The sequence below is a fragment of the Thamnophis sirtalis genome, unplaced genomic scaffold (genome assembly GCF_051295495.1).
Source record: "Thamnophis sirtalis isolate CommonGarterSnake01/CBP01778 unplaced genomic scaffold, rThaSir2_p1.2 scaffold_6, whole genome shotgun sequence".
Taxonomy (NCBI): Eukaryota; Metazoa; Chordata; class Lepidosauria; order Squamata; family Natricidae; genus Thamnophis; species Thamnophis sirtalis.
Window position 1 is genome coordinate 31,493,177 of NW_028261386.1, and position 14,882 is coordinate 31,508,058.

The 14,882-nt window shown below is 38.1% G+C and overlaps 1 protein-coding gene across 4 annotated transcripts in view; it reads right to left on the minus strand.

Annotated features, from left to right (window-relative positions):
* CCDC85A (coiled-coil domain containing 85A) overlaps positions 1-14,882 on the minus strand; it is a 150,053-nt gene that overhangs the window by 119,859 nt on the left and 15,312 nt on the right. For all 4 annotated transcript variants that reach the window (XR_015696910.1, XM_014076397.2, XM_014076395.2 and 1 more), the window contains exon 2: positions 11,808-12,735. Coding sequence is in view for 3 of the 4 variants with exons in the window: in XM_014076397.2 (XP_013931872.1) it covers positions 11,808-12,735 (928 nt within the window). In the remaining variant the exon portion in view is untranslated. The remainder of the gene's footprint in view (positions 1-11,807; positions 12,736-14,882) is intronic.

Genomic DNA, 14,882 nt, shown 5'->3' on the forward strand with positions numbered 1-14,882 from the left:
TTACAAATATAAATTTAATAAAATAAAATATAAAATAATAAAGTAAAATAATAAAGTAAAATAATAAAGTAAAATAATAAAGTAAAATAATAAAGTAAAATAATAAAATAAAATAAAATAAAATAATAAAATAATAAAATAAAATAAAATAATAAAATAAAATAACAAAATAAAATAAAATAATAAAATAAAATAAAATAATAAAATAAAATAAAATAATAAAATAAAATAAAATAAAATAAAATAAAATAATAAAATAAATACAATAAATACAATAAAAATAAAATAAAAAGAATGTGTTCTATATTTGAGTTCCTACAACTAAAGAAGTTTCAGTGCGGAAATTCCATCTACTACAAATTTGGTGAAAGATTATGGACCCACACAAAATTATGAGGGCTTCCATGTACTTATTTTCTTCTCTGATTATCTTTCAATAATTCAAGATAGCTTCCTTTCATTTGATATCCATGGCCAAATTCTATGAAATAAAGGGGATGTCAAGGCTGGAGATAAATACAGGTCCAAATGTCACCCAGTTGAGCTCCTATAATTGAGGGTGAATTTCTTGTGCAAGTCCAGTGTCTCCACATGTATTCTTGTACAGTAGATTATAATTGAAGGGAAAACTTGGATATATACTTAGTTTCTGGAACCAGAGCCACTTGAAGAGGCTTGCTAATCACCCAATCTTCCATACTCAAGTATACTCAGTGGTATACTCAGCTGTAACCTAAATATTTGTGTCGGGTATTGGAATGTCACAATATAAAACATGGAACCAAGAGTAACTACAGATAATGAGATGGGCATCATATAAATTTAATAAATACATAATTGCAGTGTTTGTATGCTGAAGTCACTATTCATGTCATCTTTGGAACTTTCGGTCATTTTTGGATCTTTATGATTAGTTGTGGATACCCTCGAGCCAAAGGCAAATAATGCCAATGGGGGAAAAATGTAGAAGTTAATTTCTAGCAAATATTTTGTGAATACATAATTGTTCTTCATCCAAGAAGTGTTAGACAATACAGTAGGACTAAGCATGGAAAAAGGTAACCACTTTTTATCGATATTCTTTTGTTAACAGGTGATTTAGAGTTAAGCTTCTGTTTTCCACTTAAAATTCGCAAGTTCTATTCTGAACCAAGCCAGATTATTAAGAAGTTAAATTTGAAAATTAGGAAGATTACTTTCCCAATAGGTTGTAATTCTGACTTTGGTCAACCCTTTCAAAGCCAGATTCAAAATATTCATCTCTTCTACATATTTTTATCATTAGCATAATTCAAAGCTTACCTTTGCTTCTAGCTCAGTAGATGATTTGAATCAAAACAATGTTCCTTGCTAATAATCAAGGTATGCTTATAAGATGAAGATAAATGGGATTTAGTATTGCCAAAAGATAGAATACTGGATAAACAAATTCTGAATTCAGAGTCTTTAGAGGAAGCGGATCTGGTACACAGAAGAGAAACAAATATTATCACGGAAACTCTGCCAAATGTACTCAAAGACATACTTAGGAACCTACAGATTTAAGAAGAGGAATGACAGAGAAAAAGGATACTGTTTAGGAAGTTCCTTTCTTGATAATCTTTTGCTTTCAATTGCAGCCTCCAAAAAACAGATTTCTAGGATTTCTTTTTTTAAAAAGACACACACACACACACACTTTAAAAATCCCATTGTAACTGTTCACAGCTCGGCTATATATATTAAGATGTAATTTTCCTTGTTTGAGCATAGGACAGTACAGTATACAAATACATGATAATTGATAATGATGATGCGAATAACTAATCAAAAATTGGAGTTAGATTTCTGTGTAAAGCATGATCCATAATGCATGGAATCCAAGGGGTGTGTTAGATCTTGGATCTGTATATGAGTATATACAGATGTGCATACATCAGCGTATTTCTCCCCAAACCTATATTTATGCACAATATATAATGGATGGATACACTCTCCCCTACATTACCATAAATATTCATTCAAGTTTGCAGTAGAAATGCAGCAGCTTTACCTTTTATGAGGAACAAATCAACTTCATGTCAAAGAAAAACTGATACATTTTTGTACTCTTGACAGTGAAAATGTAATACTTGTATCCTCTTTCAATGAAATGACTTCGCCTTTACTGGCAAAAGATCATCCCTTTCAACCATCTAGTCAGCCAATAAGCAGGTTGTATGGGCTCCCAATGTGGGTTGAACCATTTTCAGATCCAACCAGAGATTTTCAGGAGTTACACATGGTCAACCAGTCAGCTTTTCTGCATCAATCGTAAAGGAAGGGCAAGAGGTAAGTTCCTTTAAGGTACTTTGCCTCCTATTTGTTACAAATTTTCTAAGTATAGCATCAACAAAGCCTCACAGACGAAGTTCAGTATCATTAACCACATACAATACTTGACTAGAAGGATGGACTCCAGGTCCCTCCACTGAAGCGATGCGATTTTCTGTAAAGTAGGAGATGTGTGTTTTCAGTGTCAACTGCTATTCTATGGAACAACCACAGACATATAGTTGACCTTGATCCTGCCAGTCCTTAGAAAAGTATCAAGACCCTTGGCGTTTGGGTCATGAAGTGCTTAACTCCCAATTGATCAATTGTGTTATTGCTGTTTGAATCACACTTTATTGTTGTTTCTTAGGTACTGTATGTACTGTCTGGTGTGTTTTTTTCTGTTAGTTTTGTTGTGTTTTCTTTTTTGTAAGGTGCCCAGAGTCATCTTGGCTGAGTTGAGCAGTCATGTAAATGATTTAAATCAATAAATTGCAAATCTGGACTTGCCAGGAAAACAGATGGCTGCAGCAGCAGGACCCCAATGCAGATACATTTTTGGCTACAAAGTCTGCTGTATACAATAGTCCAGTTCTTCAGGGAAGTTCTGCAGATGTTTTGGACAAACTCCCCTAATTCATTGATTTAAATCCCATACTTTTCAAGGAAATAATATGAGAAACCTTGGTTTTGTGTGCTGTTCAAACTGGCAATCTTGTCCTTTTCATCTCTCTACAATCTCTAGAGATGGCTATTGCGCAATCACAATATCAGGAAAATATTAATTTTGTAAAATGAGTTGCCATGAACCATGGATACATGCCACTCTGAACCATAATCATTATAAATAGAAATATTTTAAAAATTGGTTCAGGCCAGAGAGGTGAAAGAAAAAAACGAGCTGTACCTTTAAAAACAACCTACACATTACTGAATTCAGGGACAGCAACCAGCAGCAACAAAACATATAAAAACCAATTTTGCAGATCTCTCACTGCAGCACCAAAATGTTTATATATTATGGTTTTTTGTACTAAAAAGGTATAAAAAACACGCAATGTACATGAACTTTGATCTAAAAATTGTGGGTTCTAAGTGTTGGGGATATAAAATCTGCTTTTGTGATTTTGAACAATATCCTTTATTTAGACATACGATTTGTTACATATTGATAATCCTGACTGCAATAACAGCAATTTAAAAGATAATATACCGAGGAGATAGAACTGATTAGAAAACCTGTCCATCTTCCCCAATCATTAAAATCTAGGCCTAATTCAAAACAGGTTTAAAAATGTGTTTCCTTTTCCTAAAAGCAAACCAAATTTCTTTGCCAGTAGAAAAACAGGTATTTTTGTAATGTCATATCAATGTACTAAAAATAGTAATGTGTTGACAACTGCCCTGTTTCGTTTTTGTGAGCCTACAATATAGATAAGGTGATAATCATAAGGACACTTACTTAGAAGGAAAAAACATCTGTCTTATTTATTTGATTTGATTTAGATGTTGTCCGAATCCTGGATAATTCTGGGCAGCTCACAACATGACAAGTAAAAATACAAAAAAGTAAGAGCAGAACTAACACAACAAGCTTACAAGGGGAAACAAGATAATGAAGCTGATCAGTAGCACAAAAACACATACAGCTACACCCAGTGAGGGACTCCTGTCACCCTATCCTGGGCCTGGAAGAACAGCTTGTTCTTTAAAGCCCTCCAGAAAAGCATCAAGATCTCAGGGGCAACCTCATTCCAGAGGGCCACAACGCAGAAGTTACAATTCCTGGGCCCTGATAAATGACATTGTTTGACTGAAGGGACCCAAGGCATGCCAACCTTTCCAGATTGAATTAATAAACTGCTTTTGAAACAATATGTATCAAACCAATAGCCCCATTTTCTGAAGAAGTGGCAATGATTAGTGGTTTAGAAAGCTACCCAATTCTAGGACATTTATGGGAGCACTATTTTCTATGCTTCTAAAGATGGCCCAAAGGAGATAAAACTGCAAAGGTCCTTTCTGCATTATCACCACTGGCCCTTTTGAGAAAGGGAAGAGACAATTTATCACTTTAACCATCAGCCCAAAACAGCTTGCCAGCCAAGTACAAGACATCATACAGTGTAGATGGAAAGTGGAAAGAAATTACACTGAGCATGGTGATCTGGAGGCTCTTTTTAAGATGCATGTACAATCTCAGAGCTACCCAAAGTGCTGGTTTCAAATGCTCCTCTCCAATCTTTTATGTAGAATTATTAAAATTAATGTGGCACTTAGCCAAAAGTAAACAAAAGGGGAAAAAATGAAAACAACATGTTGATAGCAGTACTAAGAACAAGCAGAAAGCAAGGCTTGCTTTCTCTCCTTGCAAGTGGCCAATTCTCACTTCATATTCGCAAAAACAGTTTTTCTCTTTTATTACGGTCATATGCTGAAAATGTCGCTTAAAAGAATAAGTAAGAAAAGCTGCTTTTTCTGTAGAATTGTAAATAATATAGCCACAATATTTTATCCCATGTTCTCAGCAAGAGCAGTTATCTAAGCATCCATCTTGCTAGAAAAATATTTTTCAAAGGAAGAAAATCACTATATGGTTCTTAGAAAGTTGGACTGTATAGAAGTCTCTAAACAGCAGCAGCTACCAGGGCTTGAGTTGAGACGATGCACTTCAGAGAGCAGCTGCCCATGTGGTAAATCACCAGAACTAGACCATGAAGTACTTTTCCTGACAGCGAAATACATTCTGGCATTATATATATTGATTATTTTGCATTCCTTTTTTTATGATGTTTTGTCATGACTGTGAGCCACCCAAAGTTGATCTGGAGTTGGATGAACAATGAATGAATGAATGAATGAATGAATGAATGAATGAATGAATGAATGAATGAATGAATGAATGAATGAATGAATACCAATTGTAATAAGATTGAAATCTGCTCATCACTGACCACATAAGCCAGCGAAAGTAGTACACTCCTTTCTCTTGATTCACATAGTTCTGAGGATGAAGGAGATGACAATTCTGAATATTAAGAGTTATTGCCTTTGATCAGTAATATGACCTGATGACATCCCTTGCTTGCAGTTAATACTATTATGAACAAAAAAAATTCTTTTTGGGAGGAGATTTTCATATTGTTCCTGTTTTTTTTTCCTGTGTGTGTTATTCACTGCAACCTTTCATTTACCATTTTCTTTCAGCGGGACTCCAACTTTAGACTTAAACATAGGTAATGAAAGGGAGCTTTGGAGAGTCAATGATTCAGAGAAGTTCTTTTTGTCTAGTTAGGAAATATTTCCCTGCAATCACCCGGCACTGCCACCAAGTAGCAAATAAATATGCTCAGGAAATTTTAAGCACCATACATAATATCATGTTGCCTGCTGTCTATTTGAATTTGATTATGTGACCTTAGCAGCATGGAAAGAAAAGGGGAGACACATCCTAATTGTAGAAAGTGTCTACCTGAAAGTGTACCAAGATATATACACTCCTTTTATTATTATAAGAGGGTATAAACTAGAACAGTATTTCACACCTGGATCTCCCCCCTCCATCTCCCCCCCCCTTGCAACACACATTTTGAGCAGCAGTGATTCCATATTCTCACAAATAGCCTCTTTTCTTGCCACCCCTGCCTCTTTAAACTGTTGTTTCTCTAAAGGATCTCTTCCTTTCCTGATATATCACACCTCCAGATTGCTGCCAGAGAGTGTTAGTCAGCACTTTTACTTTTGCTCATTAATAACCTCAACAGGGAATGAGAAGCAAAGCAGCAGCCTTTTTATATTTTCCTCAGATGCAAAACAGGAAAGGAAGGGGCCCTCCCAGACAAGCAAAAGGGATCTGTAATAAAATTATAGAAGGCTTCTTTAAGAGAGTACTGAGACTATTGATTTTATTTATGGGATGCCCATTGTATTTGATTGTTGAGAGATAGCCAGAGGTGGTATTCTAACAGTTCAAACTGGATTTCCCGAACCAGTAGCAGAAATCATGAGTGGCTCCGCCCACCCACGCCCGGCTCTATGGCATCCCATTTAAGCCATTTTTCATCAAAAGCACATGCACGGAACAATCTGTGCATGCGCAGAAGTACAGCATGTAAGCAAAGCGAGCATGCGTGCGCACTCACATTTGCAAACTGGTAGGGATGGGAAGTGTATACCACCCCAGGAGATAGCCCAACTTTTACCAAAGTTGGAGCTATGACTGCAAATGTCAAGTATTTCCAAACAGCATTTTGTATGATCCTAGAGGGGCATATAATGATTTGCAGCGATTTGAAGAGTTTCATAGATGGTATCCAAAATGAGACAGGAAAAAAAGTACTTGTCTTAAAAAGACATGTACTTACAAGTTGTTCTGATCCATCTTTCTACAATATGCCATAATGGATTCAAAAAAAGGCAACACCATCCCAAGATTCAATTTTTCTCTCTCTTTCCCATTTTTATCCAATGATGGGAAAACACAGCCCAAATTAGAGAAAAAGAGCTGTCATTTTGGATAGGAGTCCACATTCTCAATAACATTTAATTTCTGTCCATACATTTCTAAATGTGATATGTTACATAAAGCCAGTATTCCATAGTTTCCCCTCATGGGAACTGTAAAGAATGCCCAAGCATCATTTAAACGCATTAGTCTATGCAAGAAGCAATATTAATATATAAAATGCTTCAGTAACCTAGAGCATATTGCAGGATACTTGCTGTGGTGGTGCCCTTTTTGATGCGTTCCAACTTTGGATTCTATGGATATATTTTCTATTCCATTCTATCCTTGCCACATATAAAGAAAGGAACAGGATTTAGTAGAGTACATGCATTTTTAACATTCACTATTCTGGAAGCAATTTTACAAGAAAGTTTCCAGAGACAACTTTCCATCAGATATACCTGAGAAACAAACAGATGGAGGGGAATACTGCCCATAATCATTCTTTTCAGCCATGTAAATTTCTAAGTGCAACATTGAATAATCATTCAAATCCAAGACGTTTTAGCAGGTACGGTTCACACGTTCAGTTGCCAGCCATGCAATGTTGAGAAAACTAAGTGAAATGATACCAAGCTGCGAATGTGCATGTGAGAATTAATTTTTAAATTTTCCAATAAAGAAAAGAAGAAGAGATGGAACTTTCAAGAAAAAAAAATTGAAGGTATAAGGAAACCATAACGCTAGGAAGAAGCAGCAAATTAAACTGTTAAATACCTGGCATAATACAGAGCTCCAAGGCAAAGTAAGTGGAAGGCAGGAAAAAGCAATAGCTTTGACCACACTAACTGCTAACTGCTCATAGCCAAGGAGAAAATACATTCCACCCCCGCACACACACAATCCTGCACATCTATCAAAGATATAATAAATAGTAAAATGGAATTTTAATTACTCTATAATTCTTGTAGGACCTATGTATGTGGTCTGTCCAGGGAATCTCTGACCTCCTTCTCCTTCAGAAGATGGAGGAAGGCACATAAGCAGCATCTTTGATCCTAAGCAACAGGGGGGGAAACAGTCAATAAACAGCATAGCTGTAGTGGGAACACGGGGAGAAAGTGAAGCACTTCTATCTGCTGCCTCTGAGAAATCTCTGAGATGGACGGAGCACGAGATGACTAGAAGAGGGTAATGCTTGCTTCTATCAGAAATAAAAACAAAAACAGAAGGTGGAGAACAGAACCCAGAAAACTATCAAATAGTTAAGACATGTCAAATTCAAGGCCCACAGGCCAGATTCAGCTCATGAGGTTGTTAGATCCGGCCCATGGGACCGCCCTGAAAACAGCAAGGGACCAGCCCCTGCTGCTTCGGCTCAGACTGGCACAAGTGTTCCCCCGGGCATGTGCACAGGAAGTGGTGACTGCATGGGCTTAATTTTTTTAAATTAAGAGGGTTATGGATTACAGACTATTCAGGGGAACATAGAATTGGCTACTGTTGGCTAATGATCAGAATCCTCACAGATTGCCGCCTCATCACACCTTGCCTCACCCAACTTCACCCCATGGTGACATCAGCAGCAGCAGCAGCCTTGGGGAGGAGGTAAGGGCTAGAGTAGACTGCGGGATCCTGGTGCCCTGGGAGTTTGAGGCCCAGATTGGGGACTTGCCTCTGCTACCCAGGACTCCAGGCAGCCTGTGCTGCCATCCAGAGGTTCTCCGCATGGCCTGAGAGGGACAGCGAGGCTTCTCTGGTGGATGAGCCTTGGCACTCACCCTGATCTCACCTTCCTCTGCTGGAGACCTCCAGATCCCCCTTCCAGCCTTCCTGGTCCCCCACAGGTGCCCCTCAATGTGCATGATGTCAAGCCGGCCACATCAAGCTAGACATAGCAATAGCAATAGCAGTAGACTTATATACCGCTTCATAGGCCTTTCAGGCCTCTCTAAGCGGTTTACAGAGAGTCAGCATATTGCCCCCAACAATCTGGGTCCTCATTTTACCCACCTCGGAAAGATGGAAGGCGGAGTCAACCCTGAGCCGGTGAGATTTGAACCGCTGACCTGCTGATCTAGCAGTAGCCTGCAGTGCTGCATTTAACCACTGCGCCACCTTGGCCCTTTGAGGGCAACCATAATGCTGATGCAGCCCTCAATGAAATTGAGTTTGACACCCCTGACCTAGTCAATCCATGCCAAATGTGCAGATGGAAGAAACATTGAGGAGGAGAGAGAGAAATAGGGAACGAACATTATTTTCCTAGAAAACAGAAGTTAATTTCAAAATAAGATTTGATGGGAGAGAAAAGGAGCAGAACCACTGTACCATGCTGCCTCCAATCCTCACAAGTAGTTTCACATACTTAAACATGGTGAAAGGCATTAAATGCTTCTGATAAGTTCAACACTATAGTGCAAATGAAGCTAAACAAATATGGTTTATGAAGTTAGGGTAAATAAGACATAGTACGGAAACAACACTCTTGTATCCAATTTGCAGCATTCTTAGCACTGTCAGACTATATCTCTAATAGTGGCAAAATAGCATCAGAACTTGCACCCATTTCTAAGTGGTATAAGAATGGGAAATTCAGCAGTTTGCCTCTAGTGGGTGTTCTCTTCCTGTTCCCACCATTTAAAAAACTTTTTTTTTCAAAAAAGTAAAAAGGGCTAAAAGAAATGGTCAATATCACAGCATCAGTGGATAATCTCCTGCAGCCACCTTTCAGAAAGTTTTCAATTACCTTCCCCCCAAAATTTAAACTTTACCTTCTCCAGGGTTAAGGCACTGAAATTTTGAAGTTAGTCAGAGAGGAATGTCATAAAATTTGAGATGACATTGATGTAAGTTTCAACAAAATCTTTCTTATTAGTTTTGATAGATTTATATCAAAAAAAAACCTGCCCTGGAGCTAATAAGATTACAAGCAACCTTTTAATTTTGAATGATAAATTAACACTAGTAAATTTAATACAATTACATTTACATACATTAAAAGCTATTCAATATATCATATATCATAATATTAAGCGAAGTTCTTCCAATGTTCTTAGGAAGCTGCCTAATTCTATCTGAACCAAGTTAACAAGCTATTCATCCATCATCTCCAGGAGCTTACATAGTCAATCTAGTGGAGTGATTCATCTCTTCCTCTTTCCCTTTCTGACAGTGGAAGGAAAGATGCAATGCACAAAAATAGTAGATTCAAACACAAAAGAATGAATGAATGAATCAAAACAATCCATATATATTCCTGTTTCTGATTTTATCAGGGTAGGGCAATGACATCTTAAAAAATGCCAAAGAATCTGCTTTTTGACCATATATGGTCTGTACTGAAAACTGTAATTCTGGAATGTAGCTTTTATACAAGTACATGTACAAACACACACAGGTGTGTGTCTGTGTGTGTATGTGTGTACATACTTATATATGTACCATGTTTCCCTGAAAATAAGACCTATCAGGCTTTTGAGCACATGTGCTAAAATAAGCCCTCCCCCCCCAAAATAAGCCCTCTCAGAAAATATTGCAACACAGCAGCAGCCCTGATGTGACCATACTCGCCGCCTCCTGCACCTCAAAAATAATAAGACCTCCCCGAAAATAAGGTCAAGTGGTTACTTCAGGGTCAAAAGAAAATAAGACCCAGTCTTATTTTCAGGGAAACACGATATATCATGTGTGGGGGTTTTTTTGGGGGGGGAAGGTTCAAAAAAAATAGTTCAGCCAATAAAAAATTAGGGATGATTCTGTACATAATGAGGAAAGAGACCCCTCCCCAGAAGGCAGCTCCTGCAATCAGAAATATAACTCTTCAACTTTAAATAGCTTTATTTTGTTTTCAATCAGAAAATTATTTATTTTCTCAGCAATGGTAGAATCAAAATGTTACTAATGAGATCCTCCAATCCAGCAAGGCCTGTTTGTCATTTGAATCCTTTTTGTTATGGGCCAAAACATTTAGAAATTACTGGAGCATATTGTGCTAAATATTCATTGAGACCTGCATCTGTCCAAACTATATCTTAAGAGTGATCCATAGTGCCTCTGTAGCCTGGTATACCTCCTGTCCTGCTAGTTCAAACTACATTTGCATTCTAGAGGAAACTATTTAAATATCAATCCACCATCACAAATGCACTCAAAAAGCTAAATGCCAGCAAACCAATTTTTGCTTTGTAAACATTCCCAGAAAAAAAGAAATTAAGCTTACAAGTAGACAAATACCCCAAATAACAGCCAAACAATACTGCCTATATTTTTTTCTCAAAGAAATCTGCACAGCCATCTCAAGACAGGAACACTAACTACATGGATATTAGACGAAGGATCATACAAACTATACCTGATCTTCTATTCTTTTTTTTACTGTCAGTTTCCTCTCTGAAATGTCAATAGCTAGCCATCCATTTGTCAAGAGCAAAAATAAAGCACATTCATAAGAAAATTGCCAAATGAGGACACTAAAATACCTTTGGAAGTTTTTATCTGAGTGGAGACAGCACTTGGAGAAGCATAGTCCCCCTTCCTCAAAGTTATTAAGATTATCAGTTAGTATCAATATATATCAATTAGGTATCTGAAGCAAACCAAGACCTAAGCATAAAGAAAATAGAACCTAATTAAGAGATGCAAACACTCCCTACTCTCTTCAAAGTTTTCTCCTTGGGAGAGAAGTGGGGAACACTTTCCTTCATATCACTCTTATCTCTCCCTTTTAAGGCAAGTCTACATGCTCTCAAACACTGCACACCACTTTATTTCAAGGCTTGCCATGCAGGTAAGACAATTTCGCACAAAGCCCATGAGATTCAATTACTATGAAGCCTATTACAAACATCCTGCAATCTGATCTGCATTTTTCAGAGGGAACAAATGCAAAAACAATTCCTGCTTACCAGGAAAAAATAAAAAATGAATTTCATTGTGAACATGCCACGTACCAAAAGGTGCCTTTGGTATGCACCTTTTATGATAATTAGTGCTCATCATTTAAAAAATCTCAATCGCTGCCCTTAACATCATAATAAATCAATAAAAATAACTAAGGAAGACCCACCATTCATCCCATTGTAGAGGCCCCTGTGATGGGGTGACAGATCATCTGCAACTTGTCTCCTTAAGGTGCCTTCTCTGCTGCCATTGCCCAAATGTTTGAGATGCTCGGGACTTCCCCCGTAATGCTGTTTGAGATGTTCAGGACTTGTGCCCCTCACTTTTTGGAGGTGTTCTGAGCTTCCACTCAGAGCATGCTTTTGAAGAAGTTCGGGGCTTCCACTACTGCTGTGCTTTTGATGTTCTGGACTGCTCCCAGGCCTATGCTTTTGAAAGTGTTCTGGGCTCCCGCTCAACATGTGCTTTGGCAGTGTTTCTGGACTGCTACAACTGTGCTTCTGCTGCTCTGAAGTACCTTTGGTTAGGGTTTTATGATGCTCTGGACTTGGTCCTTTCAGATGCTTCTGGTGATCAGGACTTCCAGAACTTCGAGGTTTGTGGAGGTGGTCAGGGCTAGCACTCCGGTGCTTTTGATGCTCAGGACTTCCCTCACTCCTTGTTTTCTGGAGGTGCTCAGGACTTGAGCTTGAATGGTGCTTATGGTGATCAGGACTATCAGTGCTCCCAGTACTGGAGGTACTACTCCCATCTCCAACATCCCTGATGAATGTACTTGTGGCATTTAATTGGCAAAGACTGGCTTGACTATCAATTGAATTTCGGCAGCCAGCAACACCACCCTTTTCTTCATCCAACAAGACACAAAGCTCCTTCAGCTCCAAGTTTTCTTTCACAACTTCTTCCTGCCTTACTTCTAGTTCCTTCAGCTTTTGCAAATATAAGGCAACCTCTTTATGCATCATGCTAGCGCTATACCTCCCAAGCCTCTGCCATTCGCGGGATACTTTTTTGCCTTTCTGCCGGTCATCATCCAAGAAGCAACAAAGATCTCGCAGCTCTTGGTTGTCTTCTTGCAATTTCTGGTTGATATCCTACAAAACACACACAAAAAACCAAATCTAATCAACATTTGCATAAGGTAACATTGTTAACAGCAGAAACTCCAAAGGACATTATAAATAGTTTACGTTAGCAATGCCGCATTTATTCAAGGCCTATGCAAGATTGCTGAATATTTAAATTCTTAGGCACCATGTCCATTCTTTTAGGAAATCTTCTTTTCTCTCATGAACTATGTTACTTTCTTTGTAAATCATTATTTCTTGTCTTTCCTAATTTTAGTACAAAGATAGGGAAGTTATGATCCTCCAGCCAACTCCCAGCAGTGAAACCAGCATGAATGAACCTGCGATCTATAGTTTAATGGCATTTGGAGACCCGTTTGTTATTTTATAATACTAATATTATGTGTCTCACAAGAAACTCTGGGCAGCGTACAGAAAAATTAAAACAATCAATCAGTCAAGCAATAATCAATTTCTACAACCAGTCATTTCAATCCAATTGACTCTGGCATCTAAGTATCTAAAATTATTACTGTTAACAAGTATTAAAAACATTTTAAAACTATAAAAACAACCAAAACAAGAATAATAGAGAAGGGCTGTTAATAGTAATGCAGCCACCTCATTAGATTCACCTATCCCCTGTGGTTCCCAAGGCTTCAAGCCTTGCTACAACCAAGTATTGAAGGACCTTCAGAGATTTAGCAATGCCACCCGCACCTGGGGAAAGAAGATTCCAACAGCATGAGGGCACAGAAGAAATGCCTGCCATCTAGGACCCAAAAATGTAGCTCCCTAGATGACATAACCTGTATCATGCCTGTTCTGTTGGATCTGATGGGACAGGCGAATGAAAACAGGGAAAGGCGGTCCTTCAAATACTATGGTACCGTGTCATGTAGTGTTTAAAGGTCAACACCAGCACCTTGAATTAGAACTGGAAACAACTGGTAACCAATGCAGCAAATATTAGCTAATAGACTGCAAGTTCAATCTTTTTCTTTTAAATAACATTTTCCCCTACAGGCTAAAATGTTAGCAACAAATGTTTGAAAGTATATGAGCAGCTGTGTGTGAGGGAAGATTCCAAATTTTCTAAAAGGGAATGTTCTAAATCATGTCGTAAAGATAATTTTCTCCTACCAGAAAAAAGTGTGGTTTTTTTTTTTTGCAGAAATCATTATGTATGTATATTATAATTACATTTAGATGAATATGCTCCATTTTCTTTATATTTCTTTAGATTATAGCAAGCCATTTCTGAAATCTTGCCAAGAAAACTGCAGGGAATTTTCCAGGCAGTCAATATTGACTCAGAGGCACACTCCACACTCCAAAATACCGTATTTAAACTGAAAATATATTTTCTTACAATGGAAGAACAAATCCGTATTTGAGGATAAATCTGTAATATAGGGTTACTATTACATTTATCACCAAAAGTGATCTTTATTCCAATGACGTCCACAACATAGTAGTGGAGATACATCTACTAAATCTACCTATTCCTTCAACATGTTCAAGAAGACTCTTAAAAAGCATGTTTGTGTGTGTGAAAGAGAGAGAGAGAGAGAAAGAGGTTGGGGGGAGGGGGAGGGGGAGGGGGAGGGAGGGAAAGAGAGAGAGAACATGTAGCGTAAGACTGATCTCAGGATAAAATCTAGAGGTCTCAAAATTCTACTTGAAGTCCTCTGGATTTACATGACCTAATCCTGGGGTCAGCAAACCGGCTCTGGAGCGGCTCTTTCTTCCCTCTGCTGCAGCTCCGTCACCGGTTAGGACCACAATTTGAAGAGGAGCTTCCGGGGGGGGGGGGAGAGAAGCACAGTGCGCTAGGAGAAGACTCTATGGCAAGGGGAGGGTTTTCCAGTTGTCTCCACAATTGATAGGGCTTTCGGTTATGACAGATAGAGGAAAAAGTACGCCGCGCTAGGAGGAGACTCTATGGTGGGGGAACTGAACTTCCGGTCAGCTCCAAAATTGAACAGGAGGCTTCCGGTTAGGACCTTTGTGGTTCCTGGTGTTTTCTTTTCTGTGGGAAACAGGTCCAAATAGCTCTGAGTGTTTAAGTTTGCTGACCCCTGACCTAGTCCAATCATGGTATTCCTTTATGGTAGTAATTGCTACTCTCATTTAATTTCCATAGAATCCTTCATTTGATGTATTCCTTAACT